General features: G+C 63.3%; 10 protein-coding genes across 10 annotated transcripts; 4 read left to right on the top strand and 6 right to left on the bottom strand.

The window, feature by feature from the left end:
- Positions 1-391: 391 nt before the first annotated feature.
- On the bottom strand, positions 392-1,266 carry RPL34B (60S ribosomal protein L34-B). Its single transcript, XM_062768740.1, has 3 exons — positions 1,226-1,266; positions 736-853; positions 392-687 (listed from the first exon to the last, which is right to left on the bottom strand). The coding sequence occupies exons 2-3, from the start codon at positions 850-852 to the stop codon at positions 460-462; spliced, it is 345 nt and encodes a 114-aa protein (XP_062624724.1). The 5' UTR covers position 853; positions 1,226-1,266; the 3' UTR covers positions 392-459.
- A 340-nt stretch (positions 1,267-1,606) lies between these two features.
- Positions 1,607-3,655, bottom strand: LOC62_02G002232 (uncharacterized protein; the record flags this gene model as incomplete). The annotated part of the gene is made up of 2 exons (XM_062768741.1): positions 3,218-3,655; positions 1,607-3,173 (listed from the first exon to the last, which is right to left on the bottom strand). Exons 1-2 carry the CDS (start codon positions 3,643-3,645, stop codon positions 1,607-1,609), a joined length of 1,995 nt encoding a protein of 664 aa, XP_062624725.1. The 5' UTR covers positions 3,646-3,655.
- Positions 3,656-3,816: 161 nt separating this feature from the next.
- fdh (S-(hydroxymethyl)glutathione dehydrogenase) lies at positions 3,817-5,145 on the bottom strand. Its single transcript, XM_062768742.1, has 3 exons — positions 4,979-5,145; positions 4,770-4,919; positions 3,817-4,735 (listed from the first exon to the last, which is right to left on the bottom strand). Exons 1-3 carry the CDS (start codon positions 5,124-5,126, stop codon positions 3,942-3,944), a joined length of 1,092 nt encoding a protein of 363 aa, XP_062624726.1. The 5' UTR covers positions 5,127-5,145; the 3' UTR covers positions 3,817-3,941.
- Positions 5,146-5,669: 524 nt separating this feature from the next.
- LOC62_02G002234 (uncharacterized protein) lies at positions 5,670-7,357 on the bottom strand (the record flags this gene model as incomplete). The annotated part of the gene is given in 7 exon segments (XM_062768743.1): positions 5,670-5,975; positions 6,029-6,112; positions 6,163-6,368; positions 6,424-6,757; positions 6,776-6,834; positions 6,888-7,013; positions 7,168-7,357. 7 exon segments carry the CDS (start codon positions 7,355-7,357, stop codon positions 5,670-5,672), a joined length of 1,305 nt encoding a protein of 434 aa, XP_062624727.1.
- A 1,078-nt stretch (positions 7,358-8,435) lies between these two features.
- On the bottom strand, positions 8,436-10,093 carry dpiA (Protein phosphatase inhibitor 2). The gene is made up of 5 exons (XM_062768744.1): positions 9,815-10,093; positions 9,252-9,308; positions 9,097-9,167; positions 8,978-9,041; positions 8,436-8,925 (listed from the first exon to the last, which is right to left on the bottom strand). The coding sequence occupies exons 1-5, from the start codon at positions 10,027-10,029 to the stop codon at positions 8,478-8,480; spliced, it is 855 nt and encodes a 284-aa protein (XP_062624728.1). The 5' UTR covers positions 10,030-10,093; the 3' UTR covers positions 8,436-8,477.
- Positions 10,094-10,538: 445 nt separating this feature from the next.
- Positions 10,539-12,756, top strand: ARB_00147 (Calnexin). Its single transcript, XM_062768745.1, has 4 exons — positions 10,539-10,733; positions 10,912-11,101; positions 11,157-11,347; positions 11,408-12,756. The coding sequence occupies exons 1-4, from the start codon at positions 10,647-10,649 to the stop codon at positions 12,587-12,589; spliced, it is 1,650 nt and encodes a 549-aa protein (XP_062624729.1). The 5' UTR covers positions 10,539-10,646; the 3' UTR covers positions 12,590-12,756.
- A 365-nt stretch (positions 12,757-13,121) lies between these two features.
- LOC62_02G002237 (uncharacterized protein) lies at positions 13,122-14,164 on the top strand. Its single transcript, XM_062768746.1, has 4 exons — positions 13,122-13,201; positions 13,287-13,537; positions 13,637-13,988; positions 14,069-14,164. Exons 1-4 carry the CDS (start codon positions 13,163-13,165, stop codon positions 14,093-14,095), a joined length of 669 nt encoding a protein of 222 aa, XP_062624730.1. The 5' UTR covers positions 13,122-13,162; the 3' UTR covers positions 14,096-14,164.
- Positions 14,165-14,520: 356 nt separating this feature from the next.
- Positions 14,521-15,497, top strand: LOC62_02G002238 (uncharacterized protein). Its single transcript, XM_062768747.1, has 2 exons — positions 14,521-14,941; positions 15,003-15,497. Exons 1-2 carry the CDS (start codon positions 14,667-14,669, stop codon positions 15,415-15,417), a joined length of 690 nt encoding a protein of 229 aa, XP_062624731.1. The 5' UTR covers positions 14,521-14,666; the 3' UTR covers positions 15,418-15,497.
- A 53-nt stretch (positions 15,498-15,550) lies between these two features.
- On the bottom strand, positions 15,551-16,783 carry BMT6 (25S rRNA (uridine(2843)-N(3))-methyltransferase; the record flags this gene model as incomplete). The annotated part of the gene is made up of 1 exon (XM_062768748.1): positions 15,551-16,783. One exon carries the CDS (start codon positions 16,781-16,783, stop codon positions 15,551-15,553), a length of 1,233 nt encoding a protein of 410 aa, XP_062624732.1.
- Positions 16,784-17,852: 1,069 nt separating this feature from the next.
- Positions 17,853-20,416, top strand: KEX1 (Pheromone-processing carboxypeptidase KEX1; the record flags this gene model as incomplete). Its single annotated transcript, XM_062768749.1, has 12 exons — positions 17,853-17,991; positions 18,039-18,077; positions 18,115-18,184; positions 18,236-18,331; positions 18,374-18,434; positions 18,482-18,626; positions 18,667-18,803; positions 18,850-19,187; positions 19,228-19,342; positions 19,381-19,629; positions 19,680-19,977; positions 20,023-20,416. The coding sequence occupies 12 exons, from the start codon at positions 17,853-17,855 to the stop codon at positions 20,382-20,384; spliced, it is 2,049 nt and encodes a 682-aa protein (XP_062624733.1). The 3' UTR covers positions 20,385-20,416.
- Positions 20,417-20,981: the final 565 nt, after the last annotated feature.

Here is a 20,981-nt window from a genome sequence, read left to right on the forward strand (position 1 = left end):
ACCCGCCACGCGCCACAGTCTCCAAGCGACCAGCACCGAGGTGCGAGCACACGACCGCGTTGCCGTGGGTACCCCTTGCCACCGACACCAGAAGCCCGAAGCGTGGCGAGCAGTATAGGCCAGGGGTAGACCAGACAGGTAGGCTCAGCTCGGTGGCACTCGACAGGGTGCGCTGGCGCGCTGGCTGACTCCTGACTTTGACCTCTGCGCGCAAGTCAACGCCATCCCGCAGTCACAGCAGAGTATACTGACCTGACGGGTGGGCTGGCGATCTCCACCTCTCCACGATGGCCCCTCCACGGTACCGATACGACGGGGTCAGTAGCAGTGAACGCGGCCTCGTCTCCTCCGGGCTCTCCCCCAGCCCACTCCCCTCATCCTCACCCCACACTTGCGTGATGAAATCAATACATCGCCCGATGCCAACCGAACCCCCGACTAAGTGCGCGGTGGCGCAATCTACTTCTTCGAGGCGGCGGCCTTGGCCTTGAGGACGCGCTTGACGATGGTGGCCTCCTCGATGAGGAAGGCGCGCGTGATGCGCTGCTTGACGCAGGTGGCGCAGACCGAGCCGCCGTAGGCGCGCGAGACCGACTTCTGGCGCTTCGAGATGGTAGCGTACTGGCGGGGGCGGAGGGCGGGGACACCGGCGAGGGCGTCGCCGCAGTCACCGCACTTGGGGGCCGACTGGGCGGGGTCAGCAAATGTTGCTACTCAGAGTTCCGGGCAACTAACAGCAAGCTTCTTGAGGTGGTGGACAACAAGCTTGCCGCCGGGGGTCTTGACGACACGCCTGCGGGCCGAGGTGGTGTTGTAGGGCGTGCGCTTGCGGAGGGTGACACGCTGAGCCATTCTGCAGAGGGTGGTTAGTGGTCGTGTTCAAAACCTCAAATTGTCGATCCAGGCGGGTTGGGTTGGCAGGCGAGCAGCAGCAGTAGCAGCACGAGGCGAACGTCGACGGCGAGGGCGATCCGACGCTGACAGAGCTCCACGACGCCGACAACGACAGCTGGGACGTCCCTCCCCCCTCTCTCGTCTCCGACACCATGCCCAGCCATCACACGGCCACCACCACAAATCTTCAACGCCCGTCCCAGCTGTTGTCGGTGTCGTCGGGTCGCTCGCTCATCGTCGTCGTCGTGTCGTCTGCCGTGCATGCCGTGCTGTGCTGCTGCCGTGCCGTGCCGCTAAACCCGCCGTGGTCGTCGTCGCTGTCGGCACTCACTTGAACGATGCTTGACGGTTAGAGTGACACTGCTGCTTTCGACGACGACAAGCTCGACCACCTCCCAGCGACGGACAGCAGCCAGAGACTCTGCGGCAGCAACCTGCCTGCCTGCCTGCCTGCCAGGATGCAGACACCCAGCACCTGGACGAAACTTGCAGCCTCAATCAAAACCATATTTCCGTCCACGTGGCCTCGGTATTACAGAGTGGCATTTCTACGGTGTGTTGATTTTGGCTGGTCGGCCCTAAGCTAGTCGCCGACAGGGGCGATTCGAACAGCCAGAACCCTGACTTTGGGATTCGGGTGGCAAACAACGAGGTGGGATGTACATGCTCCTCAACGACACATGCAGCACACTGTACATGAATACATATGCCTCTACTGGAACCCAGTGGTGTACTGATTTTGGCCGTTCTGCGCCTGGACCGCCTGCTGTGCGGCCACCTGCTGTGCGAGTCTCGCCTTGTAGTTCTCCAGCTCGGCCACGGTGAATGGAACCGGTGGCGGAGCGGGCAGCGTCGTGAGATGTGGCAGCGCCTGCTGCTGGTACTGCTGTAACTGCAGAATCTGCTGATGTTGCTGCAGTGGGATCGCCTGCTGAGGTTGCATCAAGAGCTGCTGCTGCACTTGTGGCGAGGAGTGCGGCGGCGGCTGCCGCAGCTGCTGCTGCTGGGGTTGCGCTTGCTGCGCTTGCTGCCCTTGTGGCTGCGCCGAATTGTTTCTCATGTGGTCCTTGATGTGCGTAACGACATCTCTGTACACGTCGTCACGGATGTTTGGCCGGATCTCGCTGAACGTCTTGTTGACCATAATAGGGACCAGGGCATCGACCCTGGCCTCCACAGCCGTTAACACCTCGGCCTTGAGCGTCTCAAACTTCGTCTCGACCTCTCTGCGGAGGATGGACGCCGCCGCAGTCGTGTACGCGCCCGCAGCGGCCTCGGCTTGTCGCTTCGCCGACGCTGCCTGGCTGTCGCGGAGCTGTTGGATCTCCTTCTGCATGCGCACCATCTCGGTGGCGAGTCGGAGGACGTTCTCAGACTGGTCGACCGGGGCGGGGGTTGGTGTTGGAGCCAGCATCGGCGGCATCCAGTCGTCTTGTGCTGGTTCGACTGCAGCTGTCGACGGGCCGGCCGCTGATGCCTCAGCGGCGGCCTCCGCCTCGGCAACCACTGCTGCGGCTACCGAGGGCTCTCGTGCTGTCGGCATCTCGTCGTCCTTCTTGTCCACGACAAGCCGCGGCTGCCCAGTTAGCCGTCCGTTGGGGTCGTTCCGGCGCTGGTACTGCTCCCAGGAGCGGACGCGGTGGGTAGAGTCATAGTCGCGGACGTTGATCTCGTTCTCGAGTTCGTCGAACTTCTCGTCCAGGTTGTCGACGCGGCCCTGCACGGTGCTGACTTGCGTGACGAGGTCGAGGAGCATTTGGCGCACGCGGTCTCTCTTGCCCTCTACGCTCTTGTCCTTCGTCGCCGCTCCTACTGCTGGCGCAACAGATGATGACGAGGCGCTGGGTTCTGCGTCGGTCGGCACCTCCACAGCCTTGCCCTTGCCCTTGTCCAGCGGCGGTGTGGGTGTCGGCTCATCGGGTGGTGGGGGTGGTGGCTCCTGAGATGGCGGTGGGGGCGTGGATGACGGCGGCGCGGCGATGCGTAATGGCGGGGGACCCGACTGCTCGAGCTGGAGTATGCGCTGTCGCAGCCCTTCAATCTCGAGCGCCGCCGTGTCCCCGTCTCGCACGCCTGGCCTGGACAGTGCGCGGCGGAGCAGGTCGTTGAACCCAGCGCCCACAGCCTCGGACGCTATCCGAACCTCGTTGTTCAAGTCGGCCGCCTGTCTCTGGGCATCGCGGAGCGCCACGCCGTCCGTATTGAACGCCTTCAGGCGGTCGAGATGCCGCTGCACCTGCGCTTGTCTCGTGCGCGCCGTGAGGAGGTTGTATATTTGCCTGCAAGGTTAGCGGAGCGCCGTAACAACATGCACCCAACTCACGTCGTGAAGTCGTCCATGCTGACTGGGTTCGGCAGTGGTGATGGATCGCGCGAATCGCGTCGCTTCGAAGGAGGCGAGTAGTATCCCGGCGAGTTGGCTCTCGGCTTGGGCCACTTGTTGGTCGTTGCGCGCGTGGAGTCCCAACCAGCATTGCGCGAGGGCCCGGCCTCGGACGGGTCCTCGCGTCGTCGCCTAGGGTCGGACGGCCTGCCCGTGCGCCCGGGGGAGCGGTCGCGCTCGCGCTCGCTGCGGTACGAGTTGCCGCTGCCGCTGTATGCCGGGCGCTGCTGGTACGGGGGCGACGCGGAGCGCCGCGGCGGCGAGCGCGGGCGCGGCGGTAGCCCCGACGGCCGACTGTCGTTGTAGTACCCCCCTCTGGGCTCGCGCACCTCACCGCTCTCGCGTGGAGAGCGTGGTGGGCTCGGCATGGTGGTGGTGGTGCACGTTGAGTGAAGTGGGAAGAAGCAAGCGCATCATTCAAGGCTGGATCGCCGTGATTGTTGTTGTTGAGCGGCAAAATTAGGTTCCGCCCCGGGACGGCCGACGGTGGGGTTGTTGTTGTGGGTGTCGAGTTGCAGTGTGCCTCAAGACGACTAAGACTGATGCATGCATGTGCCTTTATCCAGATCTACATCTCACGACCCGCGTCTATGTGCTACATACGCCGGCGAGGATACGTCGACGCGTGTTAATGCTGAGCCGAAGCGTCCAGCCCCACGCCACATTACTTGGGCATGACGAACACAGTCTTGGCGACCTTGTTCTGCTCAAAGAGCTCATAGTACTTCTCGGCCTCGTCCAGATCCACCTTGTTCTCGACAAAGCTCTTGAACACGTCGAGGTTGTCCCGGAGCACGTTGGCAGCGAGCGGGAAGAAGGTGCGGACGGAGCAGCGGCCGAACTGGAGGCGCGCGTTCTTCGAGTAGAGCTGGTCGCCGTCGAGGTCGATGTGGCGCGAGTGCACGCCGACGGACGAGACGGCGCCGTACGGCCGCACAAGTTCGAGAGCAGTCAACACGGCGCCAGCGTGGCCGACCACCTCGAGCACGGCGTCGGCGCCCCGCCCGTTCGTGGCCTTGGCCAGCGCCTCCTTGAGCTCGGGCAGGGGGAGCGCGATGGCGCCGTGCTTCTCCGCCAGAGCTAGGCGCTGCGTCGCCAGATCAGTAGCGTACACCGTCTCGAACAGCGTGCGCGCCGACGAGATGGCGCACAGCCCGACCGGCCCGCAGCCAATGACGACCGCCACGCCCTTCTTGGGCACGGTGCCGGCGAGCGCGTCGGCATAGGTCCACTGTGCAGCGTCGTTGTCGAGCAACCGCCGCGCGTTCATCGCACTGCTGTACCCCGTCGGCAGGATATCCGTCATCAGCAGCGCGACGTCCTCTGGCAGCCCGGCCGGGAAAGGGAACAGGCAGCCGTCGGCGAGCGGCATGCGGAAGTACTCTGCCTGCCCGCCGATGAGGCACGCGTTCTGGTCGCACCGGGACGTGTAGCCCTGGTCGCAGTAGAAGCAGTTCCCTGGCGTCAGCAGACGTCAAGGGGCAGCACCCACCGCAAGAGACCGAGAAGGGCGCGATGACATGGTCGCCGACCTTGAACTTGTTGACGGCGGCGCCAGTCGCCACGACGGTCCCGACGACCTCGTGGCCCATGACGTACCCGCTGCCCTCCTCGTGGCCGCGGTACGCGTGGAGATCGGAGCCTGGGGCGGGCGTGAGCTTGAGATTCACTTCATCTCCCGACGCCAACGCCAGCACGCACCACACAGGCCGGCCAGGTGCACCTTGATCAATACGTCGGTGTCCTTCTCGAGCTGGGGCACAGGCACCTCCTTGACCTTGACGTCGAACGGGCCGTTCATGACCACGGCGCGCATGGTCGCAGGCAGGGGGGCGGGGGCAGCGGACATTGTGTGAGTGGGTGGTCGGCACTGCACGGAGCAGCGCCGACGATTATTTAACGACGAGCCAAGGGAGCGAGCAGTGTGGACGTGTGGAGGCGAACGGGGTGCAACCGGCCAAAGCCGCACCGGTGCCTGAGGGTGACCCGGCCGAGCGGCAAGCGCTGGCGCATCGATGGCGACGACGGCGGCGGCGGCGTGCAAGCTGCTGCTGCAGCATGGCACCTGATGCATCAGCTGCTTGGAGCATATGCGCGGGGCCTCGCTGCATGCGCCAGTCTACCTCGTCGATCACGACTAGAGAGTGGGTTGCGAGCGGAAAGCCAAGGCGGCAACTCCGCTTTGCCCCACCCGCAATCTCGCAATGTGGCAATCGCGCTGCGCCGCTGATTGATAGGAATGCGGCTGCGCCAAGGCGTCAGTAGCGTGCAAGCGGTCGGCAACCGCGCGGCAAGTAAGTATGCATCTAGCGTGTGGCGTGGCGTGGCGCGGCGTGCATCGCCGGCTATCGCAAAATCGTTCATAGGTAGGAAGGTATTCTAAAGATGTCTACTACTTGCTCGTCGTCGCGCGGTGCAGCATGCCCTCAAAGATCTCGACGTTGCGCGCGCGCAGCGCAGCCTTGTAGCGCGCGAACGTGTCGCCCGTGTTCCACCAGCGTGACGGGCTGAGGAATGCCTTGGCAGCCGGCACTGTGGGCGCAGGGGCAGCGCCATACGCCGCCTGCCATGGCTGCTGGCCGGCGCGCAGCTGCTCGATCGCGCGCACGGTCGTCGTGGACAGCGGGTTGGCGATGTAGCTTGGGCTGTGGAGGTAGGTGTAGCTCTCTAGCAGTCGGCGCGAGGCGAGGAGCGGTGTCTGGGGGTGTGAGCGGGGTGAAATACAGTACTAGCCTTCTGAACGCTGCTCACCTCGCACATGATAGCCGCTGGAATGCTCGCGCTCGACCGCACCTTGTAGTACGCGTCCGTGTTAAACGCGGGCAGCACGATGTCCTGCGGTGCAAGTTAGCTGCGGCGTGACGCCTAGCAGGACAACAACTCACCATGCTCCGGATCAAAGAGTAGTACTCGACGTTGGTGACCTTTGGGTGCACGACCACGACGGGGTTCTCCTCGGCCACCAGGAGCGGGGGGAACTCGACCTTGTGCTCGTTGAGCCCGATAAAGTGGAGTGTGAATGGGCTATCCTCGATGGGGATGATGCGCTGCGGGATACCTTCGACCTTGTATCCCCATGCCGGCGGGTCGGCTGTAGTCTGTCAGCACACTGAGTGGCACATGGCACATGGCACGACACGACGCACCCAGGATCGCCTGCTCAAGCTCGCGCATCACGCCCTCGTAGTCGCGCGAGCTCTGCTGAATACGCCCAATAATGGCGGCCTTGTCAAACCTTCCAGTGACGACCTTACGCGGGACACGCGACAGCGGGGGGTCGAACACGGGCGCCCAGTCCAACACGGGGACGCGCTCCCACGCCGTCGAGCGCGTCTCCTCGGCCCACCGGCCGATGGTGCGACGCACCTCTTGGCCAGTGTGCGAGCCGAGCGTGAGCACGTCCAGGCGGTCACTCTCGGCCCACGGCGCATAGATCTCCGGGTCCATCTTCTGGATGCCGAAGAAGTCGCCCTCGTGCACCTGGCAAATCACGCGCACCGTCGAGTTGTTGAGCGCGTCGAGCACGCCGTGGCCGCGGTTCTGGAACTTGGGGTCGCCTGGTGTGTGTGTTAGCACTGGTCGCGGGCGTGGTAGCGGTGATGGCACGCACAGGAGTTGATAAACACCACGTCGTATTCGTTATTCTGGATCGCCTTGCCCAGCAGCTCGGGGTTGAGCGGCGCCTGCGGGTGGATGTCGGCGAGAATATCGCCAAACTCCCAGTTGGGGCGGTACGCTGGTGTGTGTGTGAGCGGCGATCGTTCAACAAGCACAGCAAGCGGTGTACGCACAATAAAACGTCGCATTGATGCCCATTGACTGGAGGACGGAGAGTACGGCGCCGAACACCTCTGCGCGACGTTAGCTTAGCGACGACCAGCGCGACCCACCGCCATGGTACGGCGTCGGCTCGTACACGGCGACGCGGAGCGACGACGACGGGCTCCCGACGAGTATTTTCCGTGTCCGGTCGCCACCGAACCACGGGAAGACGATAAAGGCCAGCACGAAGGCGAGCATGAAGGCCGGGGCGAGGCGGCGCGCGGCGCCACCGTTGCGCGTGCGCGGGTCGAAGAGCATCTTGAGTCTGCGGGCGACGAGGTGGACGAGGTGCAAGATGATGCGCAGGTGGAGAAAGTGTGCCAGCGTCCTCCAAGGCGACCACCGTGCGCGGGTGTGGGTGTGGGTGTGGGCGTGGGCGTGGTGGGTGTGGGCGTGGGCGTGGTGGGTGTGGGCGTGGGCGTGGTGGGTGTGGGCGTGTCTTTTGTTCGTCGTGCGGGACGCGGGCGCGGACAGGCGGCTTGGGGCAGCAGCAGCAGCAGCTGGAGCGCGGCTGGACGTCGACGCGCTGCTCCTACTACTGCTGTGCACATTGCGTCCCATCCTGCTGCCGCCGCTGCTGGTGCTTGCGCCGCCCAATGTGCCTTGTTCCACCTCGCCCCCGCCCGGACGGGGTGCGCCCTGGTTGTATCCGTCGAGGGTGTCGTAACGGACGGCGGCCATCTTCAAGAAGAAGGATTGATTGAGATTGATTGTCGCGCGCGCGCTCGAGCCAGCTCTGCGCCACAACAGCGCCACAATCTGGCACTCGTTGTCGGCTTGATCTCTCGCCACAATTCACAATCTCGTGATCTGATCTCTGCAAGCAACACCTGACGAGGCGTGTGAGATGCTTTCTGGGAACGATTCACTCACTTTCAAACTGGCAAAGCCCGGCTGTTGCCATGTCGTATGCCTCCCACCCACGCACACACAACGGCCAGGGGAAAAAACCACGGCAGCTGTCCGCGGACCCCGGGTCAACTAAGGCACCCGCGCCTTCTGATTACTGTATGCGAGCGCGCGCGGTGTCTTGGCGCCGCAGCGGATGGTCAGCTCGTCAGAATCAGTTGCGCGCAAGTCGTCGGTGTCGAATGCGGCGAGGTTGGAGTGTATGCAGTAACAACAACATGCCAAGCGCAGTGGTCGATTGACGCGCCCACGCGACCTGGAAGCTTGGAGCTAATCATACTTTGAAACGAGCAACCTTGTTTTGACCCAGTAAAAAAGGCCTTGCTGCGAGCCTTCCCCACGCGTGGGAAGATCTCGTTTCATGTTCAGGGCGGGGCAACGACTCCAACACGCTCAGTCGGTCAGTCGTCGTCCACCACACTACATGGCTCAGCTCTACATGTACATCTTGACACTTTCTGCTTGCTCTCTACAGCGTGCCGTTGGCACCATTTGGCAGAGGAGGGACCGGGGATACCTCGTCGGCACCTTCGTCCTCATCCTCGTCCTCGTCCATCTCTTGCGCACGCTTGAGCGCCAGCGCCGCCTCCTGGCCGTAGTGCATGGCGCGCTTCTTCTCAAAGTCACGCTTGTGGGCACGCTGCTCCTCATCCAGGCCCTCGTCTTCGCTGTCGGCAAACACCTCGCTGCCCGACGTGTTGCCAGTAGCATTGCCAGACGTGTTGGCGTACGTCGCGCCGACGAGCGCCGGGATCGCCTGTGATGGCGACGACGGCTGGCCCGGGTACACGGGGTGCGGCTTGTCGGGCAGCGAGAAGGATGCCGAGCGAGACGAGCCCGACGACGTCGCCGTCGAAGGGCGTCTGGCGTTGCGCTGAGTGTTCTCCACCAGTTCGGGGTTGATCTTGTTCGTGGGGCTGCGGCGGCGTCAGGCCACGCACGAGACTGAACACAGCAGCAGCGACGTACCTGTTGGGCGAGTCGAGCGACCACGCCGATCCGCGGTCCTGGCTCAGGTCGAAGTCTGGCACCTCTGCGGCAAGCGTCAGCATGTGTGGCGGCGTCCCTACTACACCGCCCGCACTGACCTCCAATACCAAGCACGACGTCGTTCTCGGCGTCATAACGGACATATGGCGTCTTGGGCTCGTCAATCTTCCTTTGCAGAGTCAGCGGTCGGTCGTTTGTCGCGAGGCTGGGGCTAGGACTGGCCGGCAGGCCTGTGCGCCCCAACGTCACTCACATGAGCGAGTCCTTCTGGATCTCGGTGAGCGCAATGTTCGCCTCGTCCCAGGTCAGGCTGGGCAGGGTTAGCACGGGGGCTTCAGTGGGGTATGATGGTCAAGTCGGATGCGGGCGGCGTCGTGGTGGCGAGGGGATGAGGGGAGCATGCGAGTGCGCAACGGCGGTGCTCGCCCGACCAGGCCCTCCACCTCGGTGCAGGTCGCGATATCCGCTACTCAGATCCAGTCACCTTCGTTGCCTTCCTCGCCTGTCCCATCTTCCTCGCCTTCCTCGTCTTCCCTTCCTTCCTCGCCTTCCTCCGGCCGGCCGGCACAGCCGTCGCCCCCGCTCCCGCCCTCGAGCGTTGCTCGAGAGCTCGTGAGGAAGGGGGCCCGCCCGGCCACCTGCTGCGCGAGCAGGCCATCGTCCACCCACCCATCCACCCTGATGGCGCGAGCGATACTGTGCCCGCCCACCCACCTCTATGATCGCGCAGCGATCAAGAAGTATGCCACCACCCCTCCACCGCTCCGCCTCCCCCCACCGTTCACCCGGCTCCGCCTCTCCCTCCACCCAACTCACTGCTCCTGGTCCTTGGGGTCCGTCGGCGCACGGATCGGGTTCTTGAGAATACCCCTTGCAGGCGGAGGCCTCTCCGAGCTGTTACCCAGCTGCTGTCCCTGGTCGTCGCCGTCGTCGACCACCTGCTCGGCCACGACGTCGTTGCGTGCCTGCGGTGGAATGTCGATGTGCGACGGGTGCGCGTGCGTCTCGGAGTAGGGTGGGCGGTCTGACATTGTGCAATTGTGCGTGTGTGGTTGTTGTGAAGTGGAAAGGAAAGCAAAGCAAAGGGAATGAATGCGTTGTTGGTTGGCTTGGCTCTGTGGTGCGGCGACCACTGATCAGGTGGCCCTTGTCGCTCGCTCACAGACGTCACAGTGACGAGTGGCTTGGGCGACTAGCAGTGGTGCAGGCCTATTGGATGAGAGAGTGTCCCGCCAGTCCCGCGAGAGGCTTTTGCGCGCCTTGATTAGGGCGCCTTGCGTATCATTACTAAATTGGGCCCTTGTTTGTGATTAGGACGCGCTTCCCCTTGTCCTCAGGGGCGAGACAGCCGCCTGGGATGCGGCGGCACATGTGCGCCGTTGGCTGGCGCGCTGCTGGCCTGCTGGCTGGCTGGCTGGCGGCACGCGGCACGGCTTGCAGGACGCGCCTCCACGTCGACGACCAGAGTGACGGCCCTCGCCTCTCCACGCGCTCATACATGATTGACCCTTTACCTTCCAACCCCTTCCACGTTCCACTCCCACTTTCAAAGCACTCACCACTGCTACTACTAAAACGCCATTGCGCCTTTGAGCTCACCACTCACTAGTGCTCTCTCGTCTCGTCTACCAACCCGTCGAAAGAAAGAATGAGGCCTCAGAACGTTGTCACCGCCGCCGGCACCGGCGCCCTCATCCTGGCCGCCTCGGCTTCTGCCTCCGAGGTCACTTTCAAGGTGTGTGTCATCAAGACGGGCGGCTGCTGCTCCGAGCGCAGGTTATGGTTAATTCGGCCCTCCGCGCGCACGCGTCGCGCGGGTCGTCACTCATGATGGCGACGTTGCGAGCCAAGATGCCACTGCTGCTGAGGAGCCGCGCTCGCGATGTGTTGTGTGCACAGCTGACATCTCACAGCCTACCACCCTCAAGGCTCCGTTCATTGAGCAGTTCGTTGAGGACCTCGGCCCCGACTCGCGCTGGACCGTCTCGCAGGCGACCAAGCAGACCCCCGTCGGTGACGAGACCTTCTCGTACGTCGGCACCTGGGCCGTCGAGGAGCCCGAGGTCTTCCCCGGCATCAAGGGCGACAAGGGTCTTGTTCTGAGTGCGTTTAGAAATTATTTTGCCCGCGCGCGACTTTGGCTGACATTGGCCCGCAGAGTCCAAGGCTGCCCACCACGCCATCTCGACCGTCTTCGAGAAGCCTATTGAGACCAAGGGCAAGCCCCTCGTTGTCCAGTACGAGGTCAAGCTCCAGAAGGGCCTCGAGTGCGGTGGTGCCTACCTCAAGCTCCTGTCGGAGCAGGGTGAGAAGGAGGGTCTCCGCGCTGGCGAGGAGTACACGGACAAGGTGAGTAGTGGCTGTGCAACAGCTGTGCACCTCTGTGGGCCGTATTACTCACACACCCAGACCCCCTTCACGGTCATGTTCGGCCCTGACCGCTGTGGCTCGACCAACAAGGTCCACTTCATCTTCCGCCACAAGAACCCCGTCACTGGTGTCTTTGAGGAGAAGCACTACAACTCTCCTCCTCTTCCTAAGATCACCAAGACGACGGCGCTCTACACCCTCATCATCAACCCCGACAACACCTTCTCGATCAAGATCAACGACGAGGAGGTCTCGACTGGCAACCTCCTTGAGGACTTCACCCCCGCCGTCAACCCCGACGCCGAGATTGACGACCCCGAGGACTTCAAGCCCGCCGACTGGGTTGACATTGCCGAGATTGACGACGTGGAGGCTGTCAAGCCCGACGACTGGGACGAGGACGCCCCGCTCACCATTGTCGACGTCGAGGCTGTCAAGCCCGAGGACTGGCTCGACGACGAGCCCATTGAGATTGCCGACCCCGAGGCCGAGAAGCCCGAGGAGTGGGATGACGAGGAGGACGGAGACTGGGTCGCCCCCACTGTCCCCAACCCCAAGTGCCAGGAGGCGTCTGGCTGTGGTGACTGGCAGCCTCCCAAGATCCGCAACCCCGACTTCAAGGGCAAGTGGGTCCGTCCCAAGATCGCCAACCCCGAGTACAAGGGTGTTTGGGCCCCGGCCAAGATTCCCAACCCCGACTTCTTCGAGGACAAGAACCCTGCCGCCCTCACCCCCATTGGCGGTCTTGGCTTTGAGCTCTGGACCATGACCGAGGACATTCTCTTTGACAACATCTACATTGGCCACGACGTTGCTCAGGCCGAGGAGTTTGCCAAGGAGACCTTCTACGTCAAGCGCCCCATTGAGCAGGAGGCTGAGGGCTCGGCTCCCGAGGAGGACGACTCGATCCCTACCACCGTTGTCGACAAGATCCGCCTGCGCCTCCTCGAGTTTGTCGCCCTTGCCCAGATTGACCCTCTTGACGCTGCCAAGCAGCTTCCCGAGGTCGCCGCTGGTATCGTCGCCGCCTTCTTCACCTTCCTCGCTCTCCTCGGTGGTCTCTTTGGCCTGTTCAAGTCTGGTGGCTCTGCTGCCAAGAAGCCCACTGTTGTCAAGAAGTCTACTGTCAAGGCCGCGCCCGCTCCCGAGGCCAAGATTGAGGAGATCAAGGAGGACGACTCTGCTGCCAAGAAGCGCACCACGCGCAGCAGCAAGGAGTAGGGTGTGTCTTGACTCGTTGATACCCTCCCTCCCTCCTCCCTCCCTCCCCTCACTGATGGGCTGTGGTCGTGGTGGACCAAGTAGCCCATCTGTAGCCGCTCTAGTCATTGCGGGGGCGCTGCGGCGTCTCTGCGCGCTCTGAAGATCATGCATATTCACTTCATTTGCCGGCGGGGTGGGGGGTTGGGTGGTGGGGGAGGTGGTCGATGGTTGTGGCCTGGTTGCACTGAGCATGTAGAGGAATGTTACAGTTGGTGCCAGTGCGCTGTGCATGCCGTCGGTGTCAAGCCGTTGGAAAGCAGCAGCAGCAGGCAGGCCCCTCTCGGTCACAGGGTGTTGAGTCATTGGGCGCCACGGCGGTACCGGGCAAGGCCGAGGAAAGTGACGTGATTATCAATCAGCATGACTGCGGTGACCGATGTCAGCCAGGGTGTGTGACTGTGGGCTGTCTGTCTGCGCACCACACGGCGGCCTTGCGAGCAAGTGGAGGCAAACCACAAAGAGGGCTTTATGCAGCAGCGTGCTTTGTCTTCTCATCGCTTCGCCACCAACGAACGACACAAGCAAACGACAATGGCAGCAGTGGCCCGTACTCTCAAGGTGGACGTGACGGTGAGTGCGGCGTCCTTTCTCTCGCCACCTTCCTTCCCTCCCACGCCGCCCGCCAGCTCGCTCGCTAACGCTCGCTCGCTCCCAGTCCGACGTCCTCTGCCCCTTCTGCTACCTAGGCGTCAAGCAGCTCCAAGCCGCAACAAAGACGTACAACACCTCGCACCCCACCGCGCCAGTGGCCCTCGACATCAAGTTCCACGCGTACCCCCTCTCGCCCGACCTCACCGACGCGCCGCGCGACCGCGCCGAGCACATGGCCAAGAAGTTTGGCGCGGAGCGCGTCAAGGCCATGGAGCCGTTCTGGAAGGAGCGCTTTGGGCCGTACGGGATTGAGCGGTGAGTCGAGTACAGCGAGTACACTCGCGCAGCGAGTGTGCGAGCGCCGAGGTGCTTGTGGCACTCGCTTTGGGCAGCAGGCTGACTCCTCTCCCCCAGCAACCCCGGCGGCAAGGTCGCCTCATCGCACCTCTCGCACCGCCTGACCTCGTACGCAGGCAAGCACGCGCCTGCCTCGCAGCTTCCCCTCGAGATGGACCTGTTTGACATGTATCACGCGCGCGGGATCGAGCCGAGCAACCGCGCCGAGCTTTCGCGGCTGGCCGTGAAGAACGGCGTCTTTCCTACCGAGGAGGCCGCGGCGGCCTTCCTCGACAGCACAGACGAGGACGCAGATGTGCGCTCGGCGTACTCGCTTGCGCGCAGGCGCGGGATCGACGGCGTGCCGTTCTTCATCTTTAACGACAAGTTTGCGACCTCTGGCGCTGTGGGCGAGGACGAGTTTGGCGAGGTGAGTGGTTGGGCGGACGGCCGTGGTCGGCTGTCCCGAGGGAGGCGCCGAGGTTGGTCATTCGCTGACACACGCCGCAGATCCTCGACACAGTCGTCAAGAACTAATGTTACCTGCTGTGGCTGGCTGTATCTATGCGAACGAATGCGAATGCGAATGCAGAATGTGCTCGTGTGTGCAAGGCTAAGGTTGCTGCTGGCTGCTGCCTGCTGCCTCATGGTTGAACTGACTGACTGCTGCGGCGACTAGCCGGTAGTCGCCGCACTACCTGACACTTGACGTCACCCCAGCCAGTGGTTGCATTCCGCACACGGTGCGGGCTACGGGATATCAACATGCGTGGTCCGGCGCGCGGCGTGCTGGCATGGGGAAGGCAGATACCGCAGTCTATGCGCTGCCTCGCTCTCACGCGGCGCAGCCAGCGCCCGACAGGACGCCGCGAGGCCCGCGCTGCTTGCTTAGTGAGGCGGCTAGCGTCGCGACGGTATAAATGGCGGCTGGGGGCCATGTGTCCCGCCTCTCCCCTCGTTCATGTCAAGAACGCAGCTACGCTTCGCCGTTGCTGCCCTAGTCGTCGCGCTCACCATATCGCTACTCCGCCTTCTCCCCCGCGCCAGCCTCCCGCTCAGTCGTGCCCCCTTCGCAGCCCGTAACCTGTCCACCACAGCACCCGCAGCCATGCCCGCCCGCCCCATCACCGTCGACGTGACGGCCGACCCGCTCTGCCCGTTCTGCTACCTCGGCACGACGCAGCTCAAGCACGCGGTCGTCAAGTACAACAAGGAGCACGACGCGCAGATCGACCTCCAGTGGAAGTTCCACCCGTACGCGCTCAACCCGTCGCTGCCCGAGACGCCCGAGACGCGCCAAGGGTACATGACGCGCAAGTTTGGCAGCACGTCGGGCTCGACCGACTCGCTGGCCAAGAGCTATGCCGCGGCGGGGCTCAAGCGGTGAGTGGCTAGCGAGGGGGGAGAGAAACAGGAGGCATGCTGACCCACCCACCCCCGCCAGCGCCGACCCCGCCCACTCGTACATCTCGTCGAGCTTCACGGCCCAGCGCCTGCTCGCGTACGCGCAGCACCACTGGGCGTCGCTGCCGCGCCACGAGGCCAGCACCAAGATCGTCCAGCTCAACAGCGACATCGGGTACATGATCCACACCGAGGGCCACCACGCGAGCGACCGCGCGCACCTCGCCAAGATCGCGCACAAGGACGGCGTGTTCCCGTCCGAGGCCGAGGCCAAGACTTGGCTCGAGGGCTCCGAGCTCTCCGACGAGGTCAACAAGGGCTATGCGGCCGCCTCGCGCCAGGGGATCCGCGGCGTGCCCTTCTTCGTCTTTGACCACAAGTTTGCTGGCAGCGGCGCTGTCGGCGAGGAGGGCTTCGAGGAGATGCTCGAGGAGGTCGTGGGTGCCGAGTCGTAGGGCGTGAGCCTACTCTTTCGCTTCTTCTCCTTGCCACCCTTGCCCTTAGTCTTCTTGTTTCTGTATCCAGTCCAATGCCTATGCAAGAATATGTATACTACAACAGCTGATGATAACTGAGCCGGTGCCACATCTACTCCTCTGCCGCCACCTTGGCCTCGGGCGCCTCCGCCGCCGCCTTGCGGCGGTACAGCCGCATCCAGTAGCGCGCATTCTCAAGCTTGCACGGCCAGTCGGCGCCGACGCCGTCGGCAAGACGCCACCACTTGGAGTCGTCGGCGCGCACGCGCTCCCATGCGCCGGGGTCGGCGCGGAGCAGGAGCGCATCGAGGACCATGTATACGGGCCACGTGCGGCCGTCCTTCCCGAGCGCGAACTCGGCGATATCGCTCGCGCTGTCGGCGACAAGCAGCAGCCCGCCGGGCGGGGTACGTGCCGTGATTGAGCGCAGGAGCGCCGCCGTGCGCGGGCGGGACTGCGCGAGCAGCTCGGTGAGCGTGAAGAAGATGGTCGTGAGGGACGGCGCAGGGAGGGAGGTGATGGAGGTTGAGGAGGCGTCGAGCACGTCGTCCTTGATGTACTTGAAGTTGATGGACCCCGGCAGCTCCCACTCGGACCGCGCGGCGTTGCCGAGCCGCGTGAGCACGCCTCCCCAGTCCCCAATATCGAGGGACGTCCAGCTGATTGGCGCGCCACGGCCGAGCAGCTGTGCCGAGTGGGCGAGAGCCGCGACGGCAAGCAGTTCGGAGCCGGCACCGCCGCCGATGGAGAGGATGTGAGTGGGCGTAGCTGTCGAGGCGTCGGTCGCTGGGGCGTCGGCAGCCTGGTTCCCACCCTCCTCCTCCTTCTCATCGTCTTCCTCTTCTTCTCCCTCCTCTTCCTCCCCCTCCTCCCCCTCGCCAACGAACAACCCCCGCACATCCTTGATCCCCGCCATCAAGTCCCTAAAGCACAGCGCGCGACTCGGCACCCAGCGGCCGGCGTACGCGTCCAGCAGGGCCGGGTTGGTGAAGAGCTCGAGCCACTTCTTGTCGTACAGAAGGCCCTTTGCCGTTTGGACATCGGCCGTGAAGGACGGCGAGGTGAGTGCGGTGCCGAGCGCGGCGCGGATGACGTCCAGGATCTCCTCGTCGCTCGGGCTGCTGGTAAACGCTGCCGCGGGCGGCGTGGGGTCGATGACGACGGCTTCGGCGGCGTCGGCGCCCGCGTCCGACTGGTCGTCGTCGGACTCCTCGCCATCCGACTCGGCCTTGGCCGCGGACGCGTTGCGCGCCGGCGGGTGGTGCAGCTTCTTCGGCTTGCCCTTCTGCGACGCCGGCTTGCCGAGCTTCTTCTTGGGCGCGAACGAGCGCGAGCGGTGGGTCATGGTGCGGTGCGAGGTGATCAAGGTCGTCTTCGCCGCCTCCATCAACAGCAGATCGGCGCGCCAACTTTTGTGATGGCGGACCTCATGATCACCACGTGTGGTGGCGTCGGATTACGTAAATCATCACGTGACCTCGCACCCTCGCACCACTTTTCGAGGCGGGTTGAGTGAAGCAAGGCGAGCCGCTCCCCCTCGCCGCAAGGTATATAAGGAGCGCGGGCCTCGATCCCCCATGTTCTCGATATCAAAAGCATGGTTTCCCCTCTGCCACCGAGCGCTAGCGACCCACACGCTCTCTTGCTCTGCCACGGGGATTCACTAGACGGACGGATTAATGCCTCGAAACCTTTAGGAAACCTATTGCGTTGTTACCCATCGCGCACCGGGTGCTGTGGATTCGATACATTTGTAGCTTTGGGCCTATGGATTTTGCTCTGAACGATGTCGTGGGACCGAGCCCGGTGGGGGACGAAGAGCCAGGGGGACGCCGCGTCTGGAAAGTGATAGTGTCGGCGCTGGCAAGAGCGTGTAGCGACGATGTGGTCGCCGTCTCTGCCCGCCGAAGCCTGCACTGTCACTGTCGTTTGCTCTCGGCCAGGAATGCGTCGTGTTGCTCTGGTCTGGTCGTCGCTGGTTGCTGGCTGCTCCAAGTTCAAGGTTTGGCCGAGTGCAATGAGTTGGCAGCATTTTCTCCCCTAGAATGCCGTGGTCGAGTCTCCCCTCCCTCCCTGGCGGCGTGGCCGGCTGCGGCTGCTGCTGGCTGCTGCTGCTGCGACTTTGTGCCTGACGCGCATGACCACGTTTTCTGACCCTGATAAAGTCCCGTCCTCATCGACGGCCTCCACGACGCCCGGCTAACTTGTCCACAATCAGCCACACTAGACTCTGGTTACAAGCCACAACCCGCTGCAGCCGCCTGCTGCTATTCAAGGACAGACAGCTTCGACACGTTAACCTTCCCCCCCATTGACACATTGGAGACACTTGCCATCTCGTTCTCTCCGTTGCACTTCGACTGCTGCCTGCACCTGCCCACACACCCCACGCCCCACGTCATCGCGCCGATCCCATGCCAACGCAGCACGTCAACCCCCGCGCTCGCGTTGCGCTCGCCGCGCGCGATCTCGAGCACGAGCACGAGCGCGACGCCGCCACCGTCGTCGAACGCGCACCCGAGCCCGAGGCCGAGTCGTCGACAAGCCAGAGCCGTGAGCTGCTGATCTGGGTGCATGGGACTACCAACTGACCACTACAGGGGCCAAGCTGCGTGCCGTCGACGAGCGCCAGGCCAAGAGTGAGCTGCGTTCGCTGGCAATGTACTGACGGCCCAGCTCTCCCATCCGCGGCCAGCTTCTATGTCCACTCGCTCCCCGGCCTCGGCGTTCTGAGTACCCACCCAACGTGCGTGCTGCTACTCGGGAGATGCCGTGGCGCAGCAGCTGACGTACCCAGCCACCCTCTCACAGTCCACGCCGGCGAGCTCCCATCGTACCCCGGAGAAGGCAAGGGCGGTGGTGAAGGCCCGGTGGGCAAAGATGCCGAAATCTTGTGAGCTCCCCGCCGGCTAAACGGTGCTGACTCCGACTTTAGTTTCATGATGGTCCGTGCCCGTCGCTCCGCAGGCAAGCAGCGTGTCGTCTTCTGGTTCAACGTGAGTGCAGCTGAATCGTTCACCTGAGTGCAGAGCTGACTCGACAGGGAGGGCCTGGCTGCTCGTCGTTCGATGGCTCGATGATGGAGGTCGGCCCATGGAGGACGGTACCCGCATCGCAGACCGAGTCGGGGCAGGTCGAGCTCAAGCTCGTTGAAGGCGGCTGGGAGGAGTACGCCACCATGGTGTATGGTGAGTGCCGTCGTCGTGGAGCTGGCCGCTGACGCCCCAGTCGACCAGCCGCCCGGAACAGGCTATTCGTTCATCCCCAGCAACGGCTACCTGCACGAGCTGACCGAGGCCTCGGCACACCTCATCAAGTTCATGGAGAACTTTTACACCGTCTTCCCAGAGTTGGACGGCGCAGACGTGGGTCTGGGGCGTGTCCTGTGCGCCCTCCCGCTGACTCGTACAGACCTACCTTGCAGGAGAGTCGTTTGCCGGACAATACATCCCCTACTTTGCCGACGCGTTGATAAAGAAGGACGCGACCACCCTCCCCAACTTCAACCTCCAGGGCATTGCCATCGGCAACGGCTGGATCGACCCTCTGAGGCAGTACCCAGCCTACCTCGAGTTTGCGTACGAGAGGAAGCTCATCAAAAAGGGAAGCGACGAAGACAAGGCTGCCCATGCCGCTATGGACGAATGCGCGGCATGGATGAAGAACTACACCGACCCCTTGATCACGCCCGTCAACATTCCCCACTGTGGTGGAGTCATGGATTCGGTGACAAAGCCCGCACTGAAGGAGTGGGTTGTCGCTAGGCTGGACGGGAGCTGACTGTCGCAGGATTGACGGACATATGAAGTGTCTCAACATCTACGACGTGCGACTGGTCGACAGTTACCCGGCGTGTGGTATGAACTGGCCACCAGACCTCTCCGACGTGTACAAGTACCTGGCGGTGGGTGAATTTGCCGAGTCCATCTGCTGACTGGACAGCGTCGGGATGTGGTCGAGGCTCTGCACGCCACCAAGCACCAAAGGGCATGGACGGAGTGTGACGACCGCGTCGGCAACCAGATGAGAGCTGGCAAGGAGCCAGCCTCTGTCCACCTCATCCCTGGCATCTTGGAGAAGGGCGTCAAGGTCCTCATGTTTGCCGGTGACGAGGACCTCATCTGCAACTACATTGGCATTGAGCGCATGATCGAGGCGCTGGACTGGAGCGGCGAAGTTGGGTTTGGAGCCGTGAGTCACCGCCGGTGTTGTGAGGGAAGGAATGCCCGCTCACTCTCCAGAACGCCACTGCCCAGCCTTGGTATCTCAACGACACCCAGGTCGGCGAGTGGACGACTGACCGCAACCTGTCATACGCAAGGCTGTACGAGGCATCGCACATGGTTGGTTTCGACGTCCCTCACGTCTCCAACGACATGATCATGCGCTTCATGGATGTCGACATCAACATGTTGCCTGGTCTCACTGGCTCCGGGTCGTCTCGAGTTGGAGAAGACAAGCGGCCTGCTGTCCACTTTGGTCCTCAGCCAACAACCTCTGGCATGCCGATTCTCAAGGGCGGAAAGGGCGACTGGGAGGGTGAGTGGTTTCTTGGCCCTTGAGTACAGCCACTGACGCATTCAGAATGGTACAACGCCGTCTCGGCTGTCCTTATCCTCCTCACGCTCATCGGCATCGTTGGCGTCTACCTCTTTGTTCGACACAGGCGAATGCGTCGCGGCCTCTCGCTGCCAACCCACGCCGGTCGTCGCTCAAACGACGGTAACCGCGAGGAGAGGATGCCTCTGGCCGGAGCAGACGAGTACGAGCTGGATGACGGTGTTGGCGGTAACGGTGCCGCCGACAGCCGCGGGAAGGGCAAGGGCAAGAGCCGCGCACGGACGAGCGATGAGCTTGACGAGGAGGAGCATGGCAAGGACCCCAACCATGTGTTTGCGCTTGGTGATGAGGACGAGCACGACCACGAGTATGACGCTGGCAAGTAGGCCACGTTGTTAGACTAGACGCGTTGTACGGGATGCCATAGAGTATCTTGGAGTGACTGTGACGCAGTGTGTCTGTGCAGTGCCAGTCTCAACCATCACTCCGTCATCGGTGCGCCATCCACACCCCGCATTTGCCGCCCCGTCTTCCGCCGTCCGCTCACACACAATCATCTGCTCACACACACACACCTCATCCGCATGGTTCTCGCACTCCGCCCACGCACACAAGAAGCGCCATCCCCTGCCCCTCACCCCCGCCCCTCACCCCCACCGACCCAGCGACGCCGCCGCCGCCCACATAAAGGCAACCGACCCACCTCCCCTTCGCTCTTCCACCCACCCACTCACTCTCACTCTTCCACTTCACCCCACCGGTTCTACCCTCTCGCTTACACCTCATGCCCCACTGCCTCCCACCACTTCAACCACGTTTCACCGCGCACGAACACGCAGGCAGCACCACGACGGCGGACACGACACGACTCACTCGCCACCACCCACACTCCGTCGACACTCCGCACCACCCACCACCCGTAGTCCGTCATCAGGTTCCAGCACCACGCCAAGGCCCCAAGAGCCCGGCCTCACCTTGCTCAC

The sequence above is a fragment of the Vanrija pseudolonga genome, chromosome 2, assembly GCF_020906515.1.
Source record: "Vanrija pseudolonga chromosome 2, complete sequence".
Lineage (NCBI taxonomy): Eukaryota > Fungi > Basidiomycota > Tremellomycetes > Trichosporonales > Trichosporonaceae > Vanrija > Vanrija pseudolonga.

Bases quoted from the DNA above. Each gene is read 5' to 3' on its own strand.
- RPL34B (XM_062768740.1), bottom strand. From the start codon at position 852: ATGGCTCAGCGTGTCACCCTCCGCAAGCGCACGCCCTACAACACCACC. The intron at 688-735 runs GTTAGTTGCCCG...GACCCCGCCCAG, and splicing joins ACCACCTCAAGAAGCTTGCT to TCGGCCCCCAAGTGCGGTGA.
- fdh (XM_062768742.1), bottom strand. From the start codon at position 5,126: ATGTCCGCTGCCCCCGCCCCCCTGCCTGCGACCATGCGCGCCGTGGTC. The intron at 4,920-4,978 runs GTGCGTGCTGGC...CGCCCGCCCCAG, and splicing joins GCACCTGGCCGGCCTGTGTG to GCTCCGATCTCCACGCGTAC. The intron at 4,736-4,769 runs GTGGGTGCTGCC...TGCTGACGCCAG, and splicing joins GCCCTTCTCGGTCTCTTGCG to GGAACTGCTTCTACTGCGAC.
- dpiA (XM_062768744.1), bottom strand. From the start codon at position 10,029: ATGTCAGACCGCCCACCCTACTCCGAGACGCACGCGCACCCGTCGCAC. The intron at 9,309-9,814 runs GTGAGTTGGGTG...AACCCTGCCCAG, and splicing joins GACCCCAAGGACCAGGAGCA to CCTGACCTGGGACGAGGCGA. The intron at 8,926-8,977 runs GTACGTCGCTGC...ACGCCGCCGCAG, and splicing joins TCGCTCGACTCGCCCAACAG to CCCCACGAACAAGATCAACC.
- ARB_00147 (XM_062768745.1), top strand. From the start codon at position 10,647: ATGAGGCCTCAGAACGTTGTCACCGCCGCCGGCACCGGCGCCCTCATC. The intron at 11,102-11,156 runs GTGCGTTTAGAA...ATTGGCCCGCAG, and splicing joins CGACAAGGGTCTTGTTCTGA to AGTCCAAGGCTGCCCACCAC. The intron at 11,348-11,407 runs GTGAGTAGTGGC...TCACACACCCAG, and splicing joins GCGAGGAGTACACGGACAAG to ACCCCCTTCACGGTCATGTT.
- LOC62_02G002237 (XM_062768746.1), top strand. From the start codon at position 13,163: ATGGCAGCAGTGGCCCGTACTCTCAAGGTGGACGTGACG. The intron at 13,538-13,636 runs GTGAGTCGAGTA...CCTCTCCCCCAG, and splicing joins GGGCCGTACGGGATTGAGCG to CAACCCCGGCGGCAAGGTCG. The intron at 13,989-14,068 runs GTGAGTGGTTGG...CACACGCCGCAG, and splicing joins GCGAGGACGAGTTTGGCGAG to ATCCTCGACACAGTCGTCAA.
- LOC62_02G002238 (XM_062768747.1), top strand. From the start codon at position 14,667: ATGCCCGCCCGCCCCATCACCGTCGACGTGACGGCCGACCCGCTCTGC. The intron at 14,942-15,002 runs GTGAGTGGCTAG...CACCCCCGCCAG, and splicing joins GCCGCGGCGGGGCTCAAGCG to CGCCGACCCCGCCCACTCGT.